General features: G+C 40.7%; 1 protein-coding gene across 1 annotated transcript in view; it reads left to right on the top strand.

The window, feature by feature from the left end:
• Positions 1-13,843, top strand: part of ME1 (malic enzyme 1) — a 426,557-nt gene that overhangs the window by 360,277 nt on the left and 52,437 nt on the right. The window contains exon 7 of the mRNA XM_040428702.1: positions 3,833-3,942. Within this exon, the coding sequence (XP_040284636.1) occupies positions 3,833-3,942 (110 nt within the window). The remainder of the gene's footprint in view (positions 1-3,832; positions 3,943-13,843) is intronic.

Here is a 13,843-nt window from a genome sequence, read left to right as displayed (position 1 = left end):
ATTCTTTCATGAGTTATTTACAAGTTTCTCTTTGTTTACAGCCATTGACATGTCGCCGAGGTTAACACGTGAGGAGCGGATAGAAATTGTGTTGATGTCTGGTGAATGCAGTAACCGGGTCATTGCAGCAGATTTCAATGCAAGACACCCTACGAGACCACCCATCTCCCATGCTACAGTTAGCAAACTGCTTGCTAAGTTTCGTGAAACTGGTTCAGTGTTGGATTTGCTAAAATGTGGACGCATGAAATCTGTCTCTAATGAAGAAACATCAGTGGCTGTCCTAGCTTCATTCAGCAAGAGCCCACAGCGTAGCACTCGCCGCATGTCACTGGAGAGTGGCATTAGTCGAACATCCCTTCGGCGGATATTAGCTACTCACAAATGGCACCCTACAAACTCCAGCTACTGCAGCATCTCAACGAGGATGACCCAGATCGGCGCACTGAATTTGCTGAATGGGCAAAACAAAAATTGGAACAGGACCCTCAGTTTACGCAGAAGATTTTGTTCAATGATGAGGCAAACTTTTATGTGAATGGTGAAGTTAACAAACAAAACCACCGCTATTGGTCTGACACTAACCCACATTGGATAGATCCCTCCAAGACTGTTGGAACAAAAAAATTTATGGTATGGTGTGGTATATGGGGTACAAAGATAGTGGGGCCATTCTTCATCAATGGAAACCTCAAGGCCACTGGATATGCGAAATTGCTACATGATGATGTGTTTCCCTTTTTGTGCACTGAAGCTGGCGCGTTCCCTGAGTTTTTCCAGCAAGATGGTGCACCACCACATTATGGGTGTCAGGTCCGAGCATTCCTAGATGAACAGTTTCCTGGAAAGTGGATTGGTCGTTGTGGGCCAGTTGAATGGCCCCCAAGGTCTCCCGATCTGACCCCCTTAGACTTTTATCTTTGGGGTCATATGAAGGCAATTGTCTATGCTGTGAAGATACGAGATGTGCAGCACCTGAAACTACGGATACTGGAAGCCTGTGCTAGCATTTCTCCTGCGGTGTTGCTATCAGTGTGTGAAGAGTGGGAGAAGAGGGTTGCATTGACAATCCAACACAATGGGCAGCACATTGAACACATTTTATAAGTGGTCATAAACTTGTAAATAACTCATGAAAGAATAAAGTTACGTTAAAACCAAGCACACCATTGTTTTTCTTGTGAAATTCCCAATAAGTTTGATGTGTCACATGACCCTCTTCCTATTGAAAAAACAAAAGTTGGATTCAAAATGGCCGACTTCAAAATGGCCACTATGGTCACCACCCATCTTGAAAAGTTTCCCCCCTCACATATACTAATGTGCCACAAACAGGAAGTTAATATCACCAACCATTCCCATTTTATTAAGGTGTATCCATATAAATGGCCCACCCTGTATATTGCATGATAGTATTCAGGATAAATTGCTGTGTTGGCACTATGCGATAAATAAGTGGGTTTTGGGTTGCCGTTTGGGCACTCAGTCTCTAAAAGGTTCGCCATCACTGGTATAGGACAATGGACATTACACAGGTGCATAACTAAAGATCCCTGGAAATGATGAGGACCTAACACTTATTTAATCAGTACATTTTACCTTACCTATGTTTAACTCGATAACATTTACAGGTTATCAAACTTATCAGATACATTTTCTAGGACATCCTGGACAGGACATCCAGTTGGACAAGTGGCTATGATTAATATAAGATGTGTGATTTTTTATAACTAATATAATGTTACACAGATTCCTTTACTTTTGTTAACTGTTTTGATAGCTTTTTTCAATTTTTCACTGGATTCTTATCCTTTTAATAAAAGAATTCCAAACATGAGTGAATTCCAAACCACATAGCTATATAAATCTAAGAATTAGTAACTTATTTGTCTGTGGAAAATATGATATAGAAACAAAAGTGTTCAATTTTTTCCTAAGAGCTTAGCTCCAAGGTATATTCTAATTTCTGTGCTCTACTATGAATTCACTGGCGGAAAACAGAATGTCGATTTAAACTAAGACCTAGCAAGGTGCAACTATGTTGTGAGTGCTACGCCAAGCAAAAACGCAAGACATGTCAGTCCATATTTAGTACACTGGGAGGACGCCTGATCCTAAGAGGAGTGCACTGTGGCAATAACAGTGTGTTGCTAACCAATAGTGATCACGGCTAAACTGAGATAGCAGGAACTACTATAGGGAAAAGTGCAAGCGCCCCCCAGTGGTCAAAGAGTGCATATATCAACAAAAGATACAACAAAAGATACAATTGCAATAGGGCAGGCACCACTGGTAATTTTAATGTGTGAGTTCTAGTTATATATATGTTTTATGAGCATCAAATAAACGTTAAATTTTAAAATTGATACCTTTAGTAGCACGTGTCAACCCAGAGACAAACAGTGGTCTTATTGACCAATTGAAAAAACTCAGTATGTCTAGTCTCAACACGTGTTAGTGGGTCGTATGTAATTTCCAACACTGAAGATATGACACTTTGATACAATGTAAGTGGTTTAGACAATAATGTCTATATGTTGAGTTATTTTGAAGGCACACCAAATTTACACTGTTATACAAGTTGTACACTGACTACTTTACATTGTATCAAAGTGTCATATCTTCAGTTTTGTCCCATGAAAATATATACCTAATAAATATTTACAAAAATGTGAGGGGTGTACTCACTTTTGTGAGATACTGTAAATATTATACAGCTTAATCGGGCTGACTTAATTCTTGTCTGAAATGTAATGCCCCGTTTACTGACCTCTGACATGGTATTTGGCAATGCCCATAAGTGGATAGATATTGGGATGCAGTATAGCAATATATCTCCTCCATCCGGTCCATTACTTTATCAAAGGATCCTCTTATTTTACTATTCCACTCCATCACGGTGGATGATTTGCAGAAATCGGGGATTAGAAGAGTTTCCCCCTCTGTTGCACACAGTGCTTCTGACAGCCCTATGGCTTCTCTTTCTCACTGGTTGGACTCTCCAGTTCCTTCTTTTGGAGAACTGGTCTACAATTTCCATAAATTCCTGAACTTGGAGAGGATTGAGGTTCAGAGGCGGACCGGTGGAAGCCATTTATAGCTTCACATTGGACACAAGCTGAGATCAGTTACCTAATGAGATTGTTCCAGTTCACGGCAGTTGTATGCAACAGAGGAACTAAAGGGGCTCCTAGGCCCACTAACAATTCAGGGAGGTCAGAAGAGGCGTGGGGAGGGGATACACGGAGCACTACATAGATACTTTGTGTAAAATCTTGAATCCTTGCTAATCCTAAAATGAGACCTTTTCTGAGACTGGCTAAAATGTAAAATATACAGTTTGACAATCATTGATGTTGAAATAAAATAATTTTGCTGTAACAGGGAACATCATTACATGTAGATATATAGGAAAAATATGGCTGCCTGAATCAGATGCTTTAGAAAAGGGATCTTTTCCTGTAATAAACTTTCTTCAAATCCCCTAATGCTGCCCTACAGACATAGCTAGGAGAATAACAGTGCCTATCTGATAAGAAAAGGGAGATAATCTGATAATATGATATTACGATTTACAGATTATTCAATTGTCTAACATAATCTTTAAAATGACCTCAAATCTTTATGCTCATACCACTATTTGGCCTGTTTTCCCATGGTTTATCTGTATTCATCTAGCAATACCATCCAAATGGAATGATTGTGATCTCTATGATTTTGTAGCATTACTCCATTGAATAACAATGAAACATATGTAAATTGTTTCATTGAAGGAATTTTACATTCAGATTGGAGACTTTTCTGTTTCTAATGTTGCTTTATTCCTTCTCAGGTATGGCATGAACTGCCTTATACAGTTTGAGGACTTTGCCAACGCTAATGCCTTCCGTCTTCTGAACAAATACAGAAATCAGTACTGTACATTCAACGATGACATTCAAGGTAGTAACTGAGATTTTTGTTATTTTCATTGTTTTATGACAGAATAGACAGTACTTTAAATCTAAGGTTCCCTGGGGCACAGTGAACATAACATAGGGTTCTTAAGACAGGTCATCTCCCAACCAGCGCAATAACAGTTCAACCATACAGTGAAAGCTACAGTAGTACAGGGTTATATAACCCCTTATGTTGCTCAACAGCCATTAGCATGGGGATACACATTATAGGCTGATATTTACAGTTTCATGCAACTCACTTATCAGCTTTGCTGTATAGACTGGGGCAGAGTCAGTAGTGGGAAAGGGGTTTAAAAGGTGTTATCTCAGAAAAACAAACCCTGGCAGAAGGGCTTCCACAAATGCTGGAAAGTAAATCCAATTTACTATCTTGTTCAGTGAACTGAGTTTCCCTGGAGCATGGAACCCACTCCGGTAGTATAGGCAAATCCAAGCAAAACATTCATCCAGCTCCACAGGGATTAAAACTTGTTACAGTAAGTACAATAGTGTCTACGTAATTAATTTGCATCCGCAACCTTACTCATTACATAAATGCCATACACATATAGCACAGATTATACAAGGGGTGGCCAACACATCAAGCCTCAACTCATAACAAGTGTAATAATCATATTAACTCTTTTTGTACGCAAATACCTTGTGTGGTTGCATATAAAAACAACAGACAAACATAAAAAATTTCAAACATATGTATGAACTCAGCTACAAGAAAATAGATATATACAAGACAAGTGATGAACAGCTAATGGTACACTAATAAGAGTTCCACACATGATAGCCTAATATCCCAAGAGAAAATAGATATATACAAGACAAGTAATGAACAGCTAATGGTACACTAATATGAGTTCCACACATAATAGCCTAATATACCAAGAGTTAATAAAGCATGACTATCGCTTAAAAAATGCTTCATGTGAATAGGTACCAATATATGCTATTTAAAATACTCACAAATAGATATTTTCTGTGAACATACAAGCAGGGCTGGGACAAGGTCCACCACCAACAGAGGCTGAGCTGCCCAAGTGCACTCCCCCCCGCCGCCATTTAGATATGTATGTTTATTATTAATCATCATCCAGATCCCCCTCCCCTAAACAGTGCCATCCACAGATCCCCCTCCCCTAAACAGTGCCATCCACAGATCCCCCTCCCCTAAATAGTGCCATCCACAGATCCCCCTCCCCTAAATAGTGCCATCCACAGATCCCCCTCCCCTAAACAGTGCCATCCACAGATCCCCCTCCCCTAAACAGTGCCATCCACAGATCCCCCTCCCCTAAACAGTGCCATCCACAGATCCCCCTCCCCTAAATAGTGCCATCCACAGATCCCCCTACCCTAAACAGTGCCATCCACATATCCCCCTCCCCTAAACAGTGCCATCCACAGATCCCCCCTCCCCTAAACAGTGCCATCCACAGATCCCCCTCCCCATAGCAGTGCCATCCACAGATCCCCCTCCCCATAGCAGTGCCATGCACAGATCCCCCTCCCCGACGCCCCCAGGTGTACATTTATAAACTAATCAGTAACTTTAACTTTAATCATTGCTGATCTCTTTACTTGAATATTTTACTCTGTCTTAGCTCCGGTAACAGCAGGCAGTGCGGGCGGGCGGCACTCACTCACTGATGTCACGCGCCTGCGCCGCCTAGTGAGAGGAGCAGGCGCGTGACGTCGGTGAGTGAGCGCCGCCCGCACGTACTTACTGCTGGTACCGGAGCTAAGACAGAGTAAGATATTCAAGTAAAGAGATCAGCAATAATTAAAGTTAAAGTTACTGATTAGTTTATAAATGTGCTCCTGGGGGCGGCGTGGCCCTGTATATTCTAACCACCAGGCAAGCGTCCCCGTCACCATGGGAACGCCTGGGGGTTAGAATATACCATCGGATCTTCTGACTCAGTGGCCTGCCTGCCGCCCAGAGGCTGGGGAGCTGGCCTGCGCCCTGAGGCTGGAGCCTCCCCAGCCTCTGTGTCGGCCCGGTCCTGCATACAAGTATCCTTTACTTGTTTTACTAACTCTTAGGATATTAGGTTATTATGTATACACTGCGTGCAGAATTATTAGGCAAATGAGTATTTTGACCACATCATCCTCTTTATGCATGTTGTCTTACTCCAAGCTGTATAGGCTCGAAAGCCTACTACCAATTAAGCATATTAGGTGATGTGCATCTCTGTAATGAGAAGGGGTGTGGTCTAATGACATCAACACCCTATATTAGGTGTGCATAATTATTAGGCAACTTCCTTTCCTTTGGCAAAATGGGTCAAAAGAAGGACTTGACAGGCTCAGAAAAGTCAAAAATAGTGAGATATCTTGCAGAGGGATGCAGCACTCTTAAAATTGCAAAGCTTCTGAAGCGTGATCATCGAACAATCAAGCGTTTCATTCAAAATAGTCAACAGGGTCGCAAGAAGCGTGTGGAAAAACCAAGGCGCAAAATAACTGCCCATGAACTGAGAAAAGTCAAGCGTGCAGCTGCCAAGATGCCACTTGCCACCAGTTTGGCCATATTTCAGAGCTGCAACATCACTGGAGTGCCCAAAAGCACAAGGTGTGCAATACTCAGAGACATGGCCAAGGTAAGAAAGGCTGAAAGACGACCACCACTGAACAAGACATACAAGCTGAAACGTCAAGACTGGGCCAAGAAATATCTCAAGACTGATTTTTCTAAGGTTTTATGGACTGATGAAATGAGAGTGAGTCTTGATGGGCTAGATGGATGGGCCCGTGGCTGGATTGGTAAAGGGCAGAGAGCTCCAGTCCGACTCAGACGCCAGCAAGGTGGAGGTGGAGTACTGGTTTGGGCTGGTATCATCAAAGATGAGCTTGTGGGGCCTTTTCGGGTTGAGGATGGAGTCAAACTCAACTCCCAGTCCTACTGCCAGTTTCTGGAAGACACCTTCTTCAAGCAGTGGTACAGGAAGAAGTCTGCATCCTTCAAGAAAAACATGATTTTCATGCAGGACAATGCTCCATCACACGCGTCCAAGTACTCCACAGCGTGGCTGGCAAGAAGGGGTATAAAAGAAGAAAATCTAATGACATGGCCTCCTTGTTCACCTGATCTGAACCCCATTGAGAACCTGTGGTCCATCATCAAATGTGAGATTTACAAGGAGGGAAAACAGTACACCTCTCTGAACAGTGTCTGGGAGGCTGTGGTTGCTGCTGCACGCAATGTTGATGGTGAACAGATCAAAACACTGACAGAATCCATGGATGGCAGGCTTTTGAGTGTCCTTGCAAAGAAAGGTGGCTATATTGGTCACTGATTTGTTTTTGTTTTGTTTTTGAATGTCAGAAATGTATATTTGTGAATGTTGAGATGTTATATTGGTTTCACTGGTAAAAATAAATAATTGAAATGGGTATATATTTGCTTTTTGTTAAGTTGCCTAATAATTATGCACAGTAATAGTCACCTGCACACACAGATATCCCCCTAAAATAACTAAAACTAAAAACAAACTAAAAACTACTTCCAAAAATATTCAGCTTTGATATTAATGAGTTTTTTGGGTTCATTGAGAACATGGTTGTTGTTCAATAATAAAATTAATCCTCAAAAATACAACTTGCCTAATAATTCTGCACTCCCTGTAATCTACCGTTAGCTGCTCATTACTTGTCTTGTATATTTTTCTTGCAGCCCAGTCTATACATATGTTTATTATATATGCTTATTTTTATATGGAACCAAATGAGGTATTTGGGTACAACATGAGTTAACATGGTTGTTACACATGTTATGTATTGAGACTTGATGTGTTGGCCACTCCTTGTATAAAATCTGTTCTATATGTGTATTGCATTTATACCATGAGTAAGACTGAAGATGCGACTGAAACATGTAGGCCTCAAAGAGGTTGTCTCACTTCAGTAAGTGGCATTTATCATGTAGAGATAGTTAACACAGAGCACTTATTAATGTATTGTTATTATTCATATTGCTTCCTTTGCTGGCTAGATTCATTTTTCTATCACATTATACACTACTCGTTTCTATGGTTACAACCACCCAGCAATCGATCAGTGGTGGTCATGCTTGCACAATATAGGTAACAGCACCAGCCTATGTGCACTCCCACGGTCCTGACCACCAGACAGGATGACGCTTTTTCCTATAGTGTGCAAGCACGACCACTAGGGATGAGCGAATCGACTTCGGATGAAACATCCGAAGTCGATTCGCATAAAACTTAGTTCCAATACTGTACGGAGTAGGAGCTCCGTACAGTATTAAAATGTATTTGCTCCGATGAGCCGAAGTTATTGCTTCGCAAAGTCTTGCGAGACTTCAGGTAATAACTTCATAAATGAATTTGTACTGTAAAAAAACATTTTGCGAACTTGGTTCCAAGGTACCACTTGGAACCGAACCCGAGTTCGGGAAATGTTTTTTTACCGTACAAATTAATTTTTGAACTTATTACCCAATACATTCTAATACGGAGCCAATACATTCTAATACTGTAGAGCAGGAGTGCACGGCGTCATTGGTTGCTATGACGCCATGCGCTTCGTTGCTATGACGCCATGCGCTATGATGCTACTGCCGCCGCAGTACAGTAATACACTGGTATGATCTATGCGAGTGTATTACTGTACTGCAGCGGCGGCACGAAGCGCACGGCGTCATAGCAACCAATGACGCCATGCACTCCTGCTCTCAGCAGGATGCCAGGCCGGGATACCACGGACCGCTCGCGTCCGTGTTCCACGGTCGTGTGAATTCGGCCTAAAGAAGATGAAGGATTAATCCCTGTGGAGCTGAATTAATGTTTTGCCTGGAGTTACAGATGCTGGACCTGCATCAATCTAACTGCTGCAAAGCTAATTGCTGGGATAGCTTCCATTTCCCACATCCAGTTCTTTCTCTCATGAAGAGGAATCGGTGACTCATCACAAAGTGATCTTTTGTTTAATCAAGTTTTCTTATGTTAAATATATCTTTATTTAGTATTTGTTTTAATTTTTCATGTCATCTAAATTTAAGAGGCAAAAAAAATCCTAAAATCGTGCCGTTTTCAGACTGGTCACTAGGTCTAAAATATGTCAAGACTTCCTGTTCTTTCATAGTAGTCAGATGGACCATAGTGACAATGGCAGGAGGGGACCTCACTAAATTCTGTGGGAGAGTTTTCTAGGCATGCTGTGTGACCTGTGCAGAGATCAGGAGGGAGTAGATAAGCTGTGGTATCACCTTTTGTGAATATTGGATCCTGTTATCCTGTTCTATAAAGGTGACACCGGTCACTGTAATTCTGCCTGTGCTGGTAATGTGATGGCTAATGAAAAGTCACCTGTACAGAAAACATATTACATAAACATATTATTAGGTCTAGTGGCCAGTAAAAAAACTGCATGATTTTACATATTTCTTTTAAATATAGTGACATGACAAATTAAAAGAAAAATCACCAAAAATTCTAGATAAAATGTTTAACCCCTATAATACTGGAGGTTTTTTTTGTTTTTGCAGTTATATTTTTCTTTCCTGTCTGCACGGTTTACATAGCCATATTATGGCTTGTTTTTTTGCGGAACAAGTTTTACTTTCTAATGTCACAATTTAATATGGCATACAATATAGTGGGAAGCAGGAAAAAAATCTTAATGAGGTGGAATTGGAAAAAAAAACGCAATTCTGCCACATTTTTATGGGTTTTGTCCCTATGGCATTCCCTATACAGTAAAACTGACCTGTGCCCTTCATTCTCTGGGTCAGTATGATTACACATTTGTATAGGTTTTCTTGTGTTTTAATACTGTGTGTTTTAATACTGAAAAAACAAAAAACTTTTACATTGCCATATTCTGAGCCCCATAACATTTTTATAGTTATGTCTACCCAGCTGTGTGGGGGCTCATTTTTTTGCGGGGCAATCTGTAGTTTTTATTGATACCAGTGTATGTGAGTCTTTGATCACATTTTATTAAATTTTTTGATGAAAATATGGCAAATCAGCTTTTTTTTTTCCATTACGCCATTCGCCATATGGGATAAATATTTTTGTATTTTAACAGTACAGGAATCTTCGGACACGGTGATGCCCGTGATGTCTATTTTTTTTATTGTTTATGTATTTATTTTTTATTCTAAGGAAATGGGGTGATTTAAATTTTTATATTTTTTAAAACTTTTTTTAAACTTTTTTTAGCCCTTCTAGGAGGCTACAAAATGTAGTATTCACATTTATTTTTGCTTAAACTGTAGTTCCATAGCTCTATTTGCGGTTATAAAATGTAGGCCTGCCACTTGCAGGTCTTCATAGGAACTGCAGCTCTGATGCACTTGGTCTCTTCAGAGAGACTCAGCACATTAGAAAGAAGGAATGGCCTCCCTGTTCGCACACAAGGGAGCCAGTCCTAACCTGTAAGCGTGCGCTTCTGTTTTTTTTAGCCATTCAGATGCTGTGGTCACACTTGACCACGGTATCTAAAGGGTTAAATGTCTGCAATTCGCATTATTGCCAGTTACAGAAAATAGCCTCAGGCCTCTGCTGTTTGAAGCAGCAAAGACCAGCTGGCTATGGCGCCCGCTGCGCTTGCGAACGGGCGCCATATTTAAAGACCTTCCCAGCGCTGTACATGTACAGCTCTGGTATCCTAAGGTTTTACATAAAAACAAGATTTAAACAATAGGTAATTCTATGATTACACATTTCTTTTAAAGAAAACACTCTAGCACAGGGATCAGCAACCTCCGGCGCTCCAGCTGTTGTGAAACTACAACTTCCAGCATGCTCCTTTCAATTCTGTAGGAGTTCAGAGAACAGCCAAGCAAGTGTGCATGATGGGAGATGTAGTTTCACAATACCTGGAGTGCTGGAGGTTGCTGTTCACTGCTCTAGCATAATGACTTAAAGTCTAATAATTGCTATGTGGAAACTGAATAATTGTATTATGATTCACTTTGCATAGAATGAGTTAACTAAAGAGTGGAAACACAATAGCTGACCCATAGAACAGTAATGGATTCCACCTTTTGCATGTGGTTTTATTGACCATCTTTATACTATGCACTGATTGCCAGTGACCGTGAAACACGATAACGAACCTGTTGTTTCTCATGTGTCTTTCCTAAAAAATAAATTAAAACCAGAAACCTTCAGTTTGCACAGAACATGTTTCCGGACCCCACCTTTAATGTCAGAGAATTATATTCATTTTCCAAAATATCCTCCTTCTGATCACAGAAACTGCATTTTAACACTGATCTTAATTATAAGTGGCTTTATAAGTAATGTATGTATAATACTGCTGAATATACAGTGCTGCCCATAATTATTCATACCCCTGGCAAATTTTGACTTAAAGTTACTTTTATTCAACCAGCAAGTAATTTTTTGACGGGAAATGACATAGGTGTCTCCCAAAAGATAATAAGACTATGTACAAGAGGCATTATTGTTGAAAAAAAATAATTCTCAGCTTTTATTTACATTTGAGCAAAAAGTGGCCAGTCCAAAATCATTCATACCCTTCTCAATAATCAATAGAAAAGCCTTTATTGGCTATTACAGCAATCAAACGCTTCCTATAATTGCAGACCAGCTTTTTGCATGTCTCCACAGGTATTTTTACCCATTCATCTTTAGCAATGAGCTCCAAATCTTTCAGGTTGGAGGGTCTTCTTGCTATCTCCCTGATTTTTAGCTCCCTCCACAGATTCTCAATTGGATTCAAGTCTGGACTCTGGCTGGGCCACTCCAAAACGTTAATGTTGTTGTCTGCTAACCATTTCTTCACCACTTTTGCTGTGTGTTTTGGGTCATTGTCATGCTGAAATGTCCACTGGTGCCCAAGGCCAAGTTTCTCTGCAGACTGCCTGATGTTGTTGTTGAGAATCCTCATGTATTGCTCTTTTTTCATGGTGCCGTTTACTGTGATTAGGTTCCCTGGTCCATTGGCTGAAAAACACCCCCAAAGCATTAGGTTCCCACCACCATGTTTGACAGTGGGGATGGTGTTCTTTGGGTTGAAGGCTTCTCCTTTTTTACGCCAAATGAAGAAAACATCATTGCGACCAAACAATTCAATTTTTGTTTCATCTGACCAGACCAGAAGTCTTCTTCTTTGTCCAGATGAGCTTTTGCAAAGGCCAAGCGAGCTTTTGTGTGCCTTATCTGGAGAAGTGGAACCCAACAGTGTGCAGTGTCCGTTGGATTGTCTGCCTTGAGACATTGCCACCAGCAGTGTCCAGAAATGTTTTTTTTTCCACAATAATGCCTCTTGTACATCGTCTTATCTTTTGGGAGACACCTATGTCATTTCCCGTCAAAAAATGACTTGCTGGTTGAATAAAAGTAACTTTAAGTCAAAATTTGCCAGGGATATGAATAATTATGGGCTGCACTGTATACCTGTTATGGAAGACCCATGTATTACTTTAGAGTACTGATGAGCAAATCGATACTAAGAATTTAGAATTTGTCCCGAATTTCCCAAAGAATTCTGATTCAGATTTCTAGTGATTTGTTTTGGGAAAATCAGTGAGAAAGAGAGAGACCCACACATAATACTCCACCAGAAAAGAGACATGCAAGCCAGTTCTACTTCCAAAGGGACAAAAGTACTGAATGTCCCAGTATTATACTTCTCTGAATAAGCTGTGCAAGCCAGTTATCCTTCTTAGGACAAGACTACTTGCCCTGAATGGCCTTGGAGGTACTCATGAGAGGTGTTCTTTCTCATAAGGTAGACCATCTAGTATACATTAGGAGTATTGTAATCCAATCCAGCTCTGCTCTGTGTTTATGGAAAACATGCTGTATATGCAAGTTATCATATCTGCCGGCATCACATAAGCTTAACGTTCTATTCTTCTTGGAAGGAAAGCTAATTTGCTTTCCATTGGGTTTCTGGAAAAGATATTCAAATTAGCCTCTCTTCCAATAAAGAAAAGCCCTCCAAATGCCTCCTACAGCAGTCTATGCACCTAGAGTTAGCTCTACTCCAGCTCCTTGCTGGTGCAGATTTAAGTCATAATTAAATTCCACTTTCTGACATAAATGATGATAAATATGTCGAGCCAATGGCCCCACACATGCCCCACCCTTACCCCATTTTCAGCAACTGGCTAGGGTGGCGTAATAACTTAAGTTTTAAAATAAAAAAAAATAAAAAAAGGTTTTTACCCATCAATTTACACTTAATACCCCATTATGGCAAAGTGAAAACAGAATGTTCAAAATTTATTGAAAAGAAAAAACTGATATGTTGCATTGACATAAGTATTTAGACCCTTTACTTAGTTAAAGCACCTTTGGCAATGATTACAGTCTCTGGTCTCTTTGGGTATGATGCCACAAGGTTTGCACACCAGGATTTGGTGATCCTTCTCTGCAGATCCTCTCAAGCCTTGTTATGGAGGATGGGGATCGTCAGTGGACAGCCATTTTAAGGTGGCCCATTCTGAGGTCCAGAATGCTCTGGATGAGGTTTTCATTCATAATATCTCTGTACTCTGTTCCATTCAGCTTTCGTTTAACCCTGACCAATCTCCCTGTCTCAGCCCCTGAAGAACACCCCCACAGCATGATGCTGCCACCACCATGCTTCACTGTAGGGATGGTATTGGGCAGACAATGTCTGGTTTCCTCCAGACATGACACTTAGAATTCAAGCCAGAAAGTTCAATCTTGGTGTCATCAGACCAGAAAATCTTGTTTCTCACATGCTGAGAGTCCTTAAGGTGCTTTTTTTGCAAACTCCAGGCAGGGTTTCATGTGTAATTTACTGAGGAGAGGCTTCTTTCTGGCCACTCTGCCATAAAGCCGAGATTGGTGGAGTGCTGCAGTGATGGTTGACCTTCTGGAAGTTTCTCCCATCTCCACAGAGGATTTTTGGAGCTCAGGCAG

Source organism: Bufo bufo, chromosome 4, assembly GCF_905171765.1.
Source record: "Bufo bufo chromosome 4, aBufBuf1.1, whole genome shotgun sequence".
Taxonomy (NCBI): Eukaryota; Metazoa; Chordata; class Amphibia; order Anura; family Bufonidae; genus Bufo; species Bufo bufo.
The sequence above is the reverse complement of the archived record's forward strand: the minus strand, read 5'-3'. Positions and strand labels throughout refer to the sequence as shown.